We start from the raw sequence: 17,874 nt of genomic DNA, 5'->3' as shown, positions 1-17,874 counted from the left end.
GATGACACCTGCAGACATAAAACAAATATTTAAATGACGACATGGAGTGAAGAGCGGATAAGTGGGCAACAACTGACTTAGTTCATAGGCTTTTACGCTGAATATAGGAATTTGAACAATCCTGGAAAAATTACAATTTCTGGGTATCAAGATTTTTTGGGGTTAAAATTGATTTTAAAACGATTTTTTATTATTAAAAACACGGAAATAAGGTTTATGTCAGAGACACAAGACAAGTAATTTAATCGGAGAATTGAACTACATTTACCTCTTGCGCGTGTACTTACATTGGCATTTACTTACATTTTCTTACATTGCGAACCTTTAAGTCTGGCTAATTTTAGAAACAACGCATGTGTCTTTACTTTCCCTATTCATAAAGGTGATTTCATGGATAAACCGGATACAGTAGCTCATTATCGCAAAATGCAGTCTAATTGTGCCGAATTAGAATAATACTGCTGCAAGCATCACATTGAGACTCACTCTTAAGCCACTCAGTTTGTCTGAACAAAATTTTGAAGGCGGAATGGTTGGAATGAGTTCACCAACTACTCATCCACAAATTTACCGCTACCCCGAGTCGAGCAATCAAGGAAGTGGGGTGGAATATGTACATGCGTTCTTTTCGTATTTATTTGCTTTCATTTTTTCTTCGATAACGCTACATGACAAAAAGACCTGAGCAAAGAACTTCGGCTACACGAACTGAATTTTGCAGTAAGCGTTTTTCAGTTCACAGAACTGAAACTTCGGTCGAGCAAACCGACCGCTTCAACTCTTGGAACTGAACTTCAGTTCAACATGTTCCTTGTGGACAAAAGTTTTTCATTCCAGTATATCTTCAGTTCACTGAACTGAAGTGACTTGTTTTCCGATCGACTGAAGTTCTATTCAGGACTGTGTATCAATAAATCGCGTCTTCTGGTTTATTCGGTCCTTTTGACTGTAATTTTTTTCCGTGATACAATATATTGACATTAAATCTCTTGCATCCTACGCATGCTTGTCTAAGGCTGGGAAGCAAACCAATGTATACGAGTGTGGTGCGAAACCGGCAGGGGCAGGATGCAAAACTTGTAATTCAATGTAAGGCACGAACAATGATAGGAGAATAATGGAAGTAGAGGCATGGAAAGAACGCATATACATATTATCCCTCATTTTCTTATTGATCCAGTTACAACTAACTAACCAATTACAATCGACAATTGTCCTACCCAAAAACCTATGCTACACGCATCAAAATTCAAAATTACCTCCCTCCGAACATCCATCCTTCGAGCTCTGAGGATCCAAAAGTAACTACCGAGAATTTAAAGCTCCTTAAACAATTAAATCTTAAAATTTAAGGAAAATTCCCGGTCTCCGATGTAAAAAGCCTGGTTGCTGATCGTCGTAATTAACTAACTAACTAATGAGAAAAAAATAGTAAGAAGTGACCCGAACTATATGTAACAAGGTGGAAAAATGGTGCTGGGTCCACACCATTTCCCGGGGATAATAAAGCCAAGAAGTTCCAAAAATCATTATTCAAGTCAAAATTTTTTTTTTTTTTAAAAAAAAATAAAATAAATTAAATAAATGTTTTAAATAAATGTATTTTTGACTCTAATTATAATTCGGAACTTTTTGGCTTTGTTTTCCTCGGGAAATGGTGTGGACCCAGCACCATTTCTCCACCTTGTTACTAACTAACTAATTGACTAACTGACTAACCAATTCAGGATAAAGGTAAAACGGTCGATGAATAATAGTTAGTGGACTTTTTTAACCACATTCTGCTCTCAAAATTTTGTGAGTGGCTTAGGCGTTTCAATAGTTGCTTTCAGCAATTGTATTCAATCGGCATTATTACGCCAATATAACTTTATTTTGTAATAAGGAACTGTTACACCTGGTTCATCCATAAAAGTATCTATACGAGTATCTGAATCAGGAAATCAATGACACATTCGCAGTTTCTTCTAAAAATGTTCAGTTCATACCAAAACTAAGTTGAATTAACAGATATATCTCGTGTCTCCTTCGCAAATGATTTTTCCATGATTGTTAAAGCGTGCCTTTTACTTATACTAAAGAGGAAATGCACAAAGTTAAATGAAGGAATAAATATATACGCACGTAGCACCATGATAAATCACAAAATCTTCCAATTTTTTTGTAAAGACGTTAATAGCCTGGGATACTGAATGTCTATAAATAAAATAACTAACTAACTAACTAACTAACTAACAAAATGTAACTGTTCAACGCGACGCGTCACTCCAACAATATTTTCACTTTGCTAATGAGTGATAGTAGCCTTTTGCACGATCGCATTAACGTTGTAAATTATACTGAGTCGCGTCGGCCAGAGAGCAGATAAATATTCCTTAAGCAAAAAACGGGGTTCGGAATAAAAGACGGGAAAATGCCGAGTACAAAGTACCTACTGAAAAAACGTCCTATTTTTCGAAAAAGCGCGCTTAACTACGATTTAACCTCTGACGCAAAACTTTTTTCCCGTTCAGTTTTTGTCCAGGCTCTATTTTCCGATTTGCACAGAAAGCTCACCACATGGCATAGTGTTGCCTGACTTGAATGTTTGAATTTTCCTTTTCATGTATCTATTGCATGCGAAAAAGTTTGCTTGATTAGATGTTCATGACAAATGTATATTATAATTGGACGTATTTCTATCAAACGGAACTATGTGCATAATGACGTGAGCCCTGATATGCACATATGCTTATGGGTCTCAGGGCTCACGTCTTAATGCACATAGTTCCGTTTGATAGAAATACGTCCAATTAAGATCGATCATAAGTTACACCTAGTGCCTCAAACATGGCGGATCGTAACTTCGAATAGATTCTTGTGAAAAATGCGTTATTTGCGCTACAATAATTCACAAGCTTCATATCTTGATCCCATGTTTTTGGTAGGTTCCATATTGTCCAACTTTTTAATGAGAAGATATTTTCAGCACTTTCAGCACTGATATTGTCATATCGACGGTATGAAACTACCAGACCACGTATCTCGTTTATGGGGTTCGAAAATCTTCCTTCCCATTTTATTGCTTGGAAGGAGAACAGATCAATATCATTCTTTCAATTTTTAGCTGAATATTCTTCACACACAGACAAATAACCACAGAAGTTTTTAAAAATTAGCGTTGAGTGGTATTAATTTAAAAAATAAGGTATGAAAGTAAGTTTGCATCATCACAACCCGAGATATGTAGTTTGGTAGTTTTACCGTCCATATGCAAGATAGCAGCTTACATTTTAAAAATAGTTACGAGAAGATTTCAGAAAATTTCAATTCTTCCCCTGAATAAGAAATGGTACGTTTTTGTTGCGCTTGATCCGTCTTTCTTTAACTGTTGCCAATATTGCCGAACTGTGTTCATTAGAGAATTGCATCAAACAAATAGGTTACGTCCAGAGAGTTGGGGTGATTCGTTCTGGGTTCCAAGTGTGGTTAACTGGAACACGGTACATCCCATCGATTTTTTTAAATTTAGATTTCTTTGAAACCTGTGCACATGGTTTCCGGTTATCACGCTTTCCTTGTTTTAAGTAGTTTCTGAAATACGAAAAGCCATGTTACGCGGCCAGTGGATGACTGAGTGGATAGGATACTGAACAAGAGCGCTACTAGTCGAACGCAACGTCTTCATAATTGTCACTTAGGCTTTGCCATTTTCCACCAAAAATAAATAATTATGAATATTTTGAGGAAAACAAAATTTGTGCAAATGACCTGCAACGCCCATCGATTATGTCCAGAATCTTGGTCAATTTTGACTCTGTAGCGAAAAATTAACTATGACCTCAGCGCATGAGTTCGAAGAATCGTTTTTACCTAAAAATAAATTACGAAATTCCGAAGAATGTAAACACAATTTGGCTGATTCCTTGTGTCAAATGCAATTTTTTTCGTTCCTAAATCAAGTTTTGATTACTCTGAATTTTACGATTTTTTTCTTTGCAACTGATTTTTTAGACACACTGGCTGTCAACGTTTTCAGGTATCAAAGTCAAAATCTCCCCCCCCCCCCCCAAAAAAAAAGAGAACAATTTTTAGAGTTTTATGGAGCCTTGGACGATTTACACATTTTCCTCGTTGATTTTCCCACAGTGTCACGCGCCTTCCAATATCACGATCGTTCCTTACAGACACGTGGAAGGTGTACCTGCAAAAACACGTAATTCGTTGGCAGTGCTTCAAAATCTTAGCTATAATTTTATTTTATCAAAAGTGGACGAACTAACGCTAATGTTTGAAATCTGCACAGAATATTTTTCATATCGAGAGGCAAACCCAAGGAAGTTTTCACGAAATGACATTGATTACTTTTCATTTTGAAAAATAAGTTTTAAAAGAAGGAGATCTGCAGAGTTGCGAACCGAGATATGTGTTTTTTCAGTTTCACCGTTGGCTTGCTAGAAATCCTTTAAAATTTGGCCGTCATTTCAAAGAGAGCAATAACGCAAAAATTTTACCGTTTGCTATCAACTTATGACCTGCAAATTAGTTTGTTATTGCGTATTCAGAGGAGCACACGCAAACATGCAAAGCATAGCAGGAGCTGCTGACCTGCCTAACAAGAAATGAAGAAGGCCTTTTCCTCAAAGTTAAGAGTAAAATTCATGGGTTTTCTAACTACTATCCGATTAATTTTTGGGATTCTTTTGTATGATTATTGACAACTAGGGGGTCCGCCCTCTAACTGCCTCGCGGCCCAGCCCCCGAAGCGTTTCGTGCCTTTGGCGTTACGATTTTGTGCTACTTTTAAGATTTTATATTTTTAAAGTAAATGTAGATTAAGATTTCCAGAAAGACTGGAGAATTCGTTTAATGAAATATTCTGCTTAGGCTCAGACGCTATAGATTGTGAGTCCAATTTCAAAGTACCTCGGTTTTGAAATTGCTGCTTTTTTCGGTAACACGGGAGAAATGGACTACATTTTGCATTCAGGAACAACTCTTTCTGACTCAGTTTAGAAACAACGTATAAACCATTAGTTTCCTTGTGCTTTTAAGTGTTTTTTCAGGTGAGCAAAACATTGTGGTTCCTACTTGCAGAGTGTCGTCCAATTGTACTTAGGTGTTTTTAGCGTGAGTTTAGGTGTTTATGGGAATGCTGGCTGCAACGAGGTGCAAGAAGGAATTCGAAAGGAAGCTCTCTGCCCGCTGACCGCCCTCCGCGAGTTCGTCACCAGTTCCGTTTGCCGAATTTCGAATTTCTCTCGTGTTGAAACAACGCCGAGAGACAATCCTCGTCTCGAGGTCAGAACTACCCTCGACGACCAGAAAGAAGGCTTCAACCACCCGATATAAATACTAATTACCACTGATCGGGGCCCATTTCAGTTTGGCACTCACACAGAGTGCGACAGTGAGCAGTGTTTCTACCAAAAGGATAACCTCCCTTCAAAGTGAGTATTGTGCTTTCTAATTGTGCGGTCATAGGTCGTCTAATCATACATACGAATCCAGAGGATCCTATCTCTGGAGTGTATTTTTTTTTTTTTTTTTTTTTGTGTTGTGTTCCTCTCGCTAATACGTCATCGCAATTTGTGAAAATTTTGTGTTCAACGAAAACTGGCGGTTTTGTCATTTAACCTGCGTTTTAAGGTTTCCCCTCAATTTTATTTTTCCATTTTCCCCCACACTATTTTTTTCGTAGCAATGTAAGATAGTTTGTTTGCCTTTAAGGTGCACACCGAAGATTTAATTTTCTGTGCCAGATGTATTTCGAAACTTGACTTCAGTGTAAAATATATTTTGGTCTTAAGAGGAGAATATTCCGTGAACGTCTCAAAGGCAAACGAACTATCTCACACGGCTATCAATAAGTAGTCGCAAAATCTAAAACTCAATAATTTCTTTTCTTGCATTTAAAAAGTAGAGCCACAAAACCTAGTCCAATGTTTTGAAACGCCTCAATTCGTTGATAATTCTATACATTTTAAATATTTGCACGAAAAATAACGAAGTCACGTCGATGGCTACGTCAAAATATGCATACTTCAGATTGTGACTTTGTGAGTCTCCGTTTATGCTTTATTTTTTGTAGGAAAACTGACCAACAGTCTCAATTTAAATTTTTTGTGAATTTTCTACACTCATTTTGAAAAAATCACAAAAAATTGCAAAGGAACATTTTGATGAGTTTTCCTCAAGAAAATAAAACATTCTTATTTGGAGTTTTTAAACGTTGGAATTGAGATACGCGTTTTACGTATTTAGCAATCGATACATTCCTAGACAGTAGATATCGATCCATACACTTTTGAAACAGAGACAATTAAAAAGTTTAAATGCATCCCAAAGGTTTCACTTTCGCAAAACTTCGCATGCATGTCATAAAGAGTCGCAAATGCACGTATGTTTAAGCAAATTTTAAGAAAAAATCCCGTCAATAATTACATTTTTAAAGGGAGTAAATCGCACCATTCCTCTCATCCGGCTCAATAGGGGTGTTCGGTCAAAAGTAATCACATCACTAGTGGCGGTGTGTTTTACTTTTGCGAGTTCGCAACTCCTTTTTTGTGCCTTATCCTAATGAAGGTAAAATGAGGGCAATGTTGTGTCTTTTCTCCCATAAAAACAGACTCTCAATACAGCAGCTTTTCTTAAAAATTCATATCTCTATGCGATATTTTTGTGCAAAATTTCTTTTGTTTATGGAATAGTTTGTAATATTTCTGAAAGCTTGGCTCCGATAAACTTCAGTGACTGTCTTAGATTCAAACTTGCAATGGGCAGAGACATACGTCACGCATCCTCAGTTATTTGAATTTTATAATTTTATATTTGAATAATAATATTTTATAATCAAATTTTGCACGAACATACGTAACGCACGCGGTGAAGCATTTGGACTTTTAGCATTTAAATGTCGAAAAAATGGCTCATTTTGAGATTTATGTAAACTGAGGGGCTCACGCCCCGTAAACACTTTTCGGTCCAATCCCTCGAGGCGATTTGCGCCTTTGGCCTTATGATCGCATCACACATGATTTCATATTATAGAGTAGGATAAGTCGTTACGTCCAGTGGCGTGGCGTGAATTGCGATATTTAGATATCGTTATCTATTTTAACCTATGGTAGAGAATCGATTATTAAGGTGTTCGCTGCGAACACCCTGTTTATCGATCCTTTTCTATAGGTTTAAATGGCATAACAATCGATATCGCAAAGCACGCCACTGGTTACGTCAGATAAAGTCTGCGAATCCACCCCATTTTAATGCCTAAGTGAATTAGATATCACGTAAAGGTATTTAAAGCAAAAGAAACTATCACTATTATGACTTAGGCCCTGAAACTCATAAGAGTACATTCTTGACAGGGTTAATGTTATCCAAAGAGGTAGTTTTTTTTTCGATTTAAACACTCCCTTATTGCATTTATTTTAAAATTACGAGAGTTCTTGATTTATTTTCGGATTTTACGTGAGCTTTTCTTTAGAAACAAAAGTCTTTACCTTAAGGAGGTTATGTAAAGTTCTAACACTCCTGAGGAATTTTTTCTCCTTTTCTACTCTCGCTGGTACTACAATAATAGCGTGATGAAGCTTATCATTTAATTGCAAATGAAGATGAACGGTTCAATTAGAGAAACTTTGAAAAACGTTAAAGTGAATTTTCAATCACTAAGCTTCCACTCGGTCGACTGAAATATTTCATTTGATTCTGTTTCAATATTCGCTTTCTAAAAATTTCTTTACCTTAAGGTGATTCGATGGACGCCATATTTTGTGTCAGAACGGCATGCGATTTATCGCATCAAATGGTTCCATATTTTCAGCTACTCGTCATTTTTCTCCAATTTTGAGATCGCAATTCTGTTGTCAGGAGACTAAAGCACTCACTTAACATTTTTAACAAAGAAATTCAACATAATAAAGGCGTGCTTTTTTTAGAGAGAAAATATCGCATTCGAGTGCAGTTTCGATATCAGTATCGAATGCTATGTTTTCTCTCTAAAAAAACCACGCGTTGAATTTCTTTGTTAAAATTGGTAAGTGAGTGCTTTAGTCTCCTGACAACAGAATCGCGATCTCAAAATTCGAGAAAAATTACAAGTAGCTAAAAAAATGGAACCAATTGATGCGATATATCGCATGCCGTTCTGACACAATGTATGGCGTCCATCGAATCACCTTAAAAGCTCCTTGAATAATTCTTCTACGCTCACTTGCAATTTTTTTTCCACATATTTCTCTTCAACCGACCATTCTCTCTATTTTAAACTTGACTAGGGTTCCCCACTTTTATCTACAGATTTTTTTCTCTACATCATCATTCGTTTAAATTTTTTCCAAAGAGACACTGCTGGAGAAGCACCGCATTATCTGAAAATCGCAAAGGCGCAACGCCTGTTTTTTTCGTTTTCCTAAGCAAGTTGTAATTCTGCGTGACAGTACAATATACTCACCGTCATAACATAAATTTTCCACTTTTTTCTTGAATTCAAATAATTTTAAAATGTTTCATAGAAGTTTTGTTTATTTAATTGAAGAAAAAAAAGAATCATGCTGCATAAACATATTATCATGTTGACTTTGGTGTAAATAGTTAGTTTTAAATTGTGCCTCCCACCATAATTGCCTCGTTTCATCAGCAGTCCCACTTCCATTTGCACCTCAGTGAGGATAAAGTCATTTATTAACTGATCGTGCAACCTCACTCTCACTTGTCATTATTTAATTGAACGAAATTAACTTCCGGACATATGAGATTACGGAACTCTAAATTGCACTATTCATTCGAGAGGTATCTTCAACTGCATCAACAGACCTGTCTTATAGATCCTAAAGAGTAATGCATACATTCTAAAGTTTCTGTCTTGGAACGTTACCAGTATCTGATGTCTACTTCTGGTTAAGGTTATTCTAATGTTCCACAGACTTTGACTCAGGATTTCACCATTACTTGAATATTTTGAACATTCCTAAAGTTCTAAACATTTTCTCCACACATCTTTGAGGGTTAAACCATTCTGTAGTAGCAAGCATACGAACTGTGGTTAGAAGGTAATTCTAAGCAACTCTAAAACTACGCCCCGAGTGAAAATAACGAATCAAATGACAGTTTTATACAATAAATTCACTCAGGTCGTAATTTTGTAGTTATATCGACGTATTTCTAATTCTATGGAGTAACACTGATAATTAAAGCACTACAGCATGATTTAAGATCCAGGTATTCCTCAGGACAAAATGCCTGAAAATTTAGAAATCGGTTTTTAAATCTATCATCACATTGTTCTCATAAAAAAATGTAGATCCACCTCAAGATTTAAGATGTTAAAATATGTTAGAGCCGTTGACCAAGGTAAATTTTTGGAAAAAGTCGTATTCGTCCAGCCTTTGAAAACAATTTCAATTTCAATTTCAATTTTTTTTTTTTTTTTTTTTTTTTAAATAGCGCCACCGACTCTTTCATTTGCTTATCGCTCGTAACACTCCATTTGCCATTTGTTTTGACTAAATTCCTTACATTATTTTTGACTTCTATTTAGTGAGCGGTCGTTAGAACTTTTAAAATCCAGTAAAAGTTGACTGTAAACCGAGGTCTCGCGTATCCTGCATGTTTTGAAACGAGATTCTTGGAAAATTAAGTTTTTCTTATTGCAGATTACCGTTTTCCTCTTCCTAGAATTTAAATCAAAAATATTGCGTGGTTCAGTTTTTCAATTTATTTAAGGTTACCTGGTCTCGTCTCTCATGATAGCTGTACAACTGAATGACAGGGAAAATATGAGTGTAAACCCTATTTCCGATTTTCATATTTCAGATTTTTGCCGGTGTCTCCTCACACCTTTTGTCAATTTCGCGCTCCCTCAGTTGTTTAAAACAATACTTTAAACTCCTTTTGATTACAGTTTACATCACATGAGCTCCTTTTAATGATTATTTTTTATCATCATTTATTTCATATTTTCATCCTCTTCTTTTTCTTTTTTCTTTATTTTTTCTTCATCATCTTCTTTTAATATTAATCTTATTCTTTCTATTTCTTTTTACCTTCTTTCCCTTCTTATTTTTCTCTTCTTTCTTTCTCTTAAAAGAAAGAAGAATAAGAGAAAACAATTCCTTGTCTTCTTTTTCCTTCCTCCTCCTTTTTCTTTGCCCTGCTCTTATTCATTTTATTTTTTCCTTCCTCTTGTTCATATTCTTAAAGAGGTTGAAATAGAAATTGTTCAAACTTTCAAGCTGCTTTTGTAATATCAATGATATTATACGATCTTAGCAGCATCGCAATGCTCGTCCCTCATTGCAAAATACAGTGCATATTCAATCCATCTACGGTGTGATTCTGCCGGAGGATTTTGAACGAGAAACAGCCATCATAGAGTCCAACACTGGAAAAAAAAACACATTGGATCTAGAGTCTAGACTCTTAAAAACATTGACAAGAAAAAATACTCTTGATTCAATCAGATTGTTGCTTAAATCAAAAGGAAATCCGCTCAAATTAAGAGGCCTGGTTCTTGATTTAAGCTTAAATCTGATGGAATCAAGAGTATTTTTTCTTGTCGATGTTTTCAAGAGTCTGGACTCTAGATCCAATAAGTTTTTTTCCAGTGAAGAGCCCAATGCAAGCTCGAGGGTGGGCGAATATTTTTGCAACGACGGAACGGATGGGAAACCCGAACTTGCCCCACTCGGGTTGCTCAACACGGCGGCGCGTCGCGACGCGGCTAGGCGCACCGGTCATGAGCGATACATTTTGAAACTGCGGCGATTAAAAGTGAGAAACATCTAATTTCGTAGCATGAAATTCAACGGTGCGCGATGCGCTTTGATCAACTGCAATCCGCGGTTGCCCGGGCAATTAACGCACGTTTGTCGCCACTTGCCCCGGTTGCCAAATTTCTCACTGTAAAATCAGTTGCATCGTGCGCGAGTGTCAACCCGCTGAGAGCAATTTTGATTTTTCATCATTTCTATTTTGTATTTATTGCTTCAAAACCCTGTAGTGGCGATACCTGGCAAAATCAGGGACACTGGAGAAAAAAACACATTGGATCTAGAGTCCAGACTCTTAAAAACATCGACAAGAAAAAATACTCTGATTCAATCGGATTTTTGCTTAAATCAAGAACCAAGCCCCTTAATTTCAGCGGATTTCCTTTTGATTTAAGCAAAAATCTGTTTGAATCAGGAGTATTTCTTCTTGTCAATGTTTTCAAGAGTCTGGACTCTAGATCCAATGTGTTTTTTTTTTCCAGTGTAATTAGGTTAATCGAACCCGTAATTCAGAATTGTTTATTCAAGTTTGATATCTGGTAAAAGTTGGAGCTACTACAGTAAAAATGCCTCCTAAAAACTTTTTCCCAAAAACGCTCACGGAAAAACAAAAAAAAAAATATTTTTCAGGAAAATCTTGTCGTTCTTTTTGAAGTTAAATTCATGTTTGGTAAAATGTATGAAAAACTTTGATAATTTTCGTCCTTTAATTTCATCGTAGAAACACCCGAAAAATGTTTCCCGAAGCATTCATTTTAACGGTTTCTATCAGTTATCTTATCAGATCTTATCTAGATCATTACCCCCACCTCAACTGAAAAGAAATAAAATGGTTACCATTTTGGTATTTTAATTTTAGGATGGTGTAAAAGTGCAGTTTCAATCTTAGAAAATGATATATTTGTGATAGTGAAATTTTTCTTGGGGATTCAGCGTCATGAAAAAACCACAAAGGAATATCCTTATTCAATTTTATTGAATTATCGAATTCAAATTTACCCCTTTACAAATATATAGTAGGAATACTTGCGAACATTACAGAATATCTTTACTACTGAAAATTTTCACGAAAAATTCTACTAAATTTGGAGTTTAAAGAAAATACAAAATGTTGTCCATTAATAAATTGCGTTTATAGATTTATTATTTTTTGTATGGGTGGATTTCTCCATCCTGGTAGCTTTTATATCATTTTTCAACTTATGACATCAAAGTTGCACTCCTTTCTGCGATACACCGGCAACGTGCTCTATGACTTACACCATGTCATTTTTGTTCTTAATGGCTCAAAGATCGGTTGACAAACTCACTGGCCGCCCCCGAGGGATCGCGGCAACATTGTATTCGGCGTCCCAGTAGCCGCATTCATCGTACTATCGATGATTGATGGGCAGTTTACTTTCATAAGTTCCACAACACCTATCAATATTTCCCCATTCTGCATTTCAGTGTAAGAGAGATTTTCAAGGATCGTGTCAGTTTGGCAACACTTGAGTTTGTCAGAATTACAGCAATCCGCTAGGGGTTGGAATTACTACTACGAAATGAGACATGCGTCTCGCGTCAAATGGCTGTTCGAATACTGAAAATAACTGGTCAATTGTGACGTCATTTTCTCATCGTTACGGGTTCTTCGAAACCACCCTGAGGATGAACAGAAATAACCATGTTAATCAATTTAACTTCTCTCCATTCTTGAAAGTACATACCTTATTCTAGAGAGTACCTATTTTCCTACCTTACAATTAAAATTTTTGAGGTGCTTTTCAGAGGAATGTCATGATATTTTGTACCCTCTTATCCTTTCCTCCATGAATTTGCTTAGTAAGAGTTATTTTCATATTTTGAGTAAATAAAACCTCTTGAAGTATTTACGGAAGAAAAATTTAATGATGACTGATTTAAATCGAGTTGAGCACATTATAAAGTAGTTTATCAAACTCGGTCTTTTTTGCCGAGTAGAATATGGGAAATTTCGCCTATCAATCATTCATAAGCGAAAGGTAGTATTACTTCTAAAAGACAAACTTTTTCATGATGAGGAGACAAGGCAAAGGGGGTCCCCAATACATATATTACTTTTCTAATCCGGTGATAATTGATTGTTGTGCGATTTTGTTCAAAATCGTGGAATGAAAACTAATCCTTCCGTTTTTCTGTTGCAGATGAATCGGTATAAACTATCGATCGTGCTCCTGCTCTTGAGCACGGTTGCCATTGCACTGGCCAATGAGGCCAACGAAGAGGCCTTGAAGGATGCTGATTCAGACTCCACCCACACGGGTGCCGAGCCTCAGAAGCGCTCCCTTAAGAAGTTCAAAAAGCTCAAAAAGCTGGCACTCCTTAAAAAAAAGGGTCCTTGGTTTCTTCCCCAATTTGAGGTTGAAGAGGTCAAAGAAACTTCGCCTCTCCCAGTGTTCAAAATACACAAATACGCCGGGATCGAAGTCAAGCCTATCCCCACCACCCCGCCTCCACCACCCCCACCGCCCGCAGTCTACGGACCACCATCCCCACCGCCAACCGTCTACGGACCACCCGAAACCGCCGCAGCAGCCGTAGCTACCTCCGAGGGCAAGGGAAACCCCGACCTGGCAATCCTCGACTCCCTGGGCCCCCTCGTCTCCGGCGAAGGCGGCGTGGATCTATCCGCTCTTTTGAGCATCGCTGGCAGCGGTGAAATCCCGTTGGAAGCCATCGAAACCCTCTCCCAGATCGCCAAGACCAACCCCAAACTCGTTGCCAGCATCGTAAACGGACTGAAGAACCCCAAGGTCAAGAAAGCCGGCATCATCGCTGCTTTGTTGAAGCTCAAGGCCAAGAAGAAGCTCCTGAAGAAGAAGAAGCTGAAACTGTTGGCCAAGGGAGTCGCCGCCAAGGCCGCCATCACCAAGAAGAAGCTCCTCGCCCCCTTCGCTCTGGTGGCCGCCGAGGGCGCCAAGGTCGCATCCGCGGTCTCCTCCATCCCCTCCAACATCGCCGGCTACATCTGGCCCGAAGAAGAGACCGGACCCTACGAGGCCGAGCTCCCCTCCCCGCAAGAAGTTTCACCTCTCTTCTCCCTTGAAGCCCTGTCACCCCTCCCCGGTCTCCCACTCCTAAAATTCCCCGGCAAATACAAGCTCAAGAAGCACCACCCTTACGTCAGCGTTAAGCTCCCAACCACCCATCAACCCGCACCTCCCCCACCACCACCCACACCTGCACCCGTCTACGGACCTCCACCGCCAGTAGAGCCCGTCCCCGTCTACGGTCTCCCTCCACCACCACCACCACCACCACCTCCACCGCCACCAGCACCCCCTGTAGATGTTTACGGCCCGCCCCAAGCCCCAGCAGCCACCTACGGCGTGCCCTCTGCTCTTGCCCCCGGTACCCACCTCGAGCCCCCTCCACTACCCTTGGATACCCCAAGACAAGTACCAACCGCCGCTGCAGTTGACTCCTACCAAGTTCCAATCGCTGTCTACGCCCAAGGCCAGCGCCTCATCACCCCGGCCGGCACGACGCTGACCGCACCCGCCTACTACAACGTCGACTCGTTCTTGGCAGCCTCGGAGAACGACGAGGTGGAGGCAGAAGGTGACGAAGGCCACGAGGATGTTGAAGAGGTCGAGCACGTGGTGGCACGAGGAAACCACAGCGAGCACGCCGAACACGGCAAGCAGACGGCTCATGCTTTGCCATCCCACCATGTCCACCATGTCCAGGCTGAGCGTGAACACGCTCACCACGCTGAACAGACACAGCGTGCTGAACACGGGCATGAAGCTGCTGTACACGCCGAGCACGAACACGTGCAAAATGCCAGACCGGTGACGAATCAGATGAGGAGGTCGCCACCTCCGGCCGAGCAGAAGCACGAACAGCAGCCGGAGCAGTTTGTGCGAGGAGAAGTTTTCGTCGGTGAGTGAGAACTTTGTTATTCGATTTTTAATGAAACATTTGTGTCACAACATTGAGTGCATTATTGAGGTTACATTTAATTGAGCGAAACTATTGTTGAGGATAAAGTGAAAACTAAGGTAATGAAATGCATATCCCTATCGCAAATTTAAGAATTTCCCTAATTTGTGTCTCTTTTTTAGAGGGAAAATAACCGAAAGATCTGTCTAGAATCTTCTATTAATTTTTATGGATGAACGAATAAAATTCAAAGGGGGAATAAAAACAAGTATAAGCTGAGTACGTACCTTGTAAAAAAATACAAATAAAACATCAGAGCAGTATCGCAACGTCCCAATTGGAAATTTATAACATTGTTTTTCTACAGCCGTGGACATGTGCTTTGAGAAAAAGATAAATGGAAGATTTGATTGTTAAGTTCAATATTTGAGTTTAACGTCCATTCATTTTGTAAACTTCACTATAATTTTTCATTTTTTAATGAGTTTTTTTAGAAATCTTAAAAACATTAACAAAAAAAAGGAATTGCAGATCTTCATACTCATGTCCGATTTCGGCCTTAATCAGACTTTCTAGTCTAAAATACAATGTTACGTTTGTGGTAAAAATTAAGTTTTACAATCCTGTAACCGTACTGCCGTGCTAAGAAAGAACGCCGTATGAACCGTCGAGAGTTGCCAAATCGCCCCAGATAAAACATGTATTTTTGAGAAAGATTATGCGTCTTTTTCATTGAAATTTTTAGACACTTTAGACAAAATTGTGAATAAAATTGTCTGAAAAACTTGAAGAAAACCATTCACAATTCTCCCAGTGAATCAGGTCTTTATTGAAGGAAATGTAGCAACGTCTGAATGTTTATACGGCGTTTTTCCTTAGCACGGTAGAATAGAGCATTATCAAAACCATTTATCAAGCATTTTCGATAAATTATTTTCCTTGAAAAGTAAAAGAATAGGAGAGAGAAGGAGAGAAGGTATAAGAAAAAAACCTAATTTTTGATGCACAATTAATTACCAATACAAGTCTAAATGTTCCTCTTTTTCGCCTGTTACAGTTCCTCTTAACCATGCTACCGAGGACACACATCAACAAGAGCATGCCAGTGAAGAATCAAATTCTGGATCTCATTAACTTTGGGATTCTTCAGCAATGATGCCATATCATTAATTTAATGTAAATATTTTTTAATTTTTTATTTATTTCTTAATTTTAGCTTTAGGATAAATTACTTTTTTAGGATCTTCTGTCTTCCTTCTAATTCACTTTTTTCAATTGATTTCTATGACATTCAACCAAGTTGACTATTCTTCATGATAAATGAATTATTCTGTATGCTGTGTCTATTTAGATTAAAATTCTTCCTAGAGTTAAATTAATTTTACATAATACAGTAATTTTACCTCCACCCTGTGGCCTGTGGCTCATTAACAAGCAAGGTTGCGTGATTTTCTTTTTCAAAAACCATGTATTGCAAACCGGAAGAAACAGATTTATATACGTCTTTCACATGCCTATCGTCATCATTGAATTCCAAATATTCGCCTCACTTTGATTATTTTATCAATCTAACTACCCTTGCAAGTGGATTTTCGTGGAACAGCAAAATGATTTCTCCTGAAAAATTCATAAAACAATAATGAAAATAGAATCGTACAAATGGTAACGAAGTTCCATATTTCAAAAAGTTACTATGCATCGAGAATCGACTTTCTAAACTTGAAATTGCCTCAAGTTTTAGTCAAAGGTTAAGACTTGATTTGCTATAGTAATTAAATTATTTGTTACTTTGCTGAACCACTCAGTCTAGAGAGTCAGCAAAAGCCGTAAAACCCCTCAGGTCAGAATAGACCGTGAGCTTTGACAAAAAAATTCTCCTCTCAATAATAAGTATTATCAACTTCAATATAGATTTGCCGCAAAAGTGAAGAGTTCCACACCAAATCTGCTTGAAATGATCTCCAAAAAAACATATGTATACTTTTACTTATGTGATAATCATAATGAATTTTGAGTTAGGTATGTCAAAATTCTAGTTCCGGAGTCCGCAAATTTTACATGTTTATTAAAGCATATTGCTAATTTTTTTATCTAAAAATATAGTTTACTTTCGCACTGATTGGTATGCTAAATTTTGAATCGACTTTTACGTCTGATAATATTGTGATAAAGCTTTTTCAGTTTTTCAACCCATGACCAGAATTGCTGAATAGGTCTACTGCACACAAGAGATACAGCCAATGAAATTGACATTCTTCAGGTAAAATCGTACGTAAATCACTATAGTCTGAATGAAAAATTCTGAAGCCCACTACTCTACTCACTAGCGTGTAATTTGCGTAGTATGTAACACGTTTTTTCAAATTTCTTGCGTCATGACCCGTTATTTTTAGTTGTCGACGACCAGATTTGCCCGGAGAGAGACTCGATAAATCCTAACCCAATTAAACAAGAAAGTTCGCAAAAAAAAGTTTCTCTCGCGTATGACGCGTTCAATCGTTTTCGACCGTTTGTCTCCTCCTTATTTCTTTGTTTTGCAAAATCAAAAATCTTGAATCAATTGAAATCATGCGTGGGAAATGTTTGTGATATTTCTTGAGATGAGTGGTTACTTTAAGGTCAGGTTTTTTGCGTCTTACTAACTACACATTGCACGCTAAGCGGTGGATTTCAGAAATTTTTGTAGTGACAATCGTGATTTTTGTGCAATTTTATCCAAAGAAAGTCTATTTATTCATTTGTAACTCTTGCGAGCAAACAAGCCGTTTCATTTAGTATCATTAAATTCAATTCTTGGCTCCATCAATTTCTCTCTTACAGTGAGTTAAATCCAAGTCATATTATTGTGTTTTAAGTTGTTTTCCAGTAAAATACTACGTATACACTCCTCTCTCTTAAAAATTTTAAAAACTTGAATTTTTAATGTATTACATGTACTCAGGTGCTGACCATTCTCTAATGTGTATGCCTACTCATAAGATAAATTTTTCAGTGAATAAATGAGCGTTTACTGTAAATCTGTTGAAACATCATTTCTCTAAACCCAACCTCCTCGAAATCCTCAGTATTCCCAAAATACCCATATATCCAATCTTGTAAAGTTTCTTTTTTTAGTAACTTATATAAATGCGTTAAATTTAAATGAATATAATTTAGTTTTCTTCAATCAAAAGAAAAGTAAAAAAAGTAAAAATAATGAATCTAGCATAATTGT

The 17,874-nt window shown here is 37.6% G+C and overlaps 1 protein-coding gene across 1 annotated transcript; it reads left to right on the top strand.

Moving 5' to 3' along the window:
- The first annotated feature begins 5,199 nt into the window (after positions 1–5,199).
- Positions 5,200–17,660, top strand: LOC109043786 (uncharacterized). Its single transcript, XM_019061096.2, has 3 exons — positions 5,200–5,429; positions 12,920–14,660; positions 15,718–17,660. Exons 2-3 carry the CDS (start codon positions 12,920–12,922, stop codon positions 15,792–15,794), a joined length of 1,818 nt encoding a protein of 605 aa, XP_018916641.2. The 5' UTR covers positions 5,200–5,429; the 3' UTR covers positions 15,795–17,660.
- Positions 17,661–17,874: the final 214 nt, after the last annotated feature.

The sequence above is a fragment of the Bemisia tabaci genome, chromosome 4 (assembly GCF_918797505.1).
Source record: "Bemisia tabaci chromosome 4, PGI_BMITA_v3".
Classification (NCBI taxonomy): Eukaryota; Metazoa; Arthropoda; class Insecta; order Hemiptera; family Aleyrodidae; genus Bemisia; species Bemisia tabaci.
Note: the sequence above shows the minus strand (reverse complement) of the source record. Positions and strands in the feature narration are given on the sequence as shown.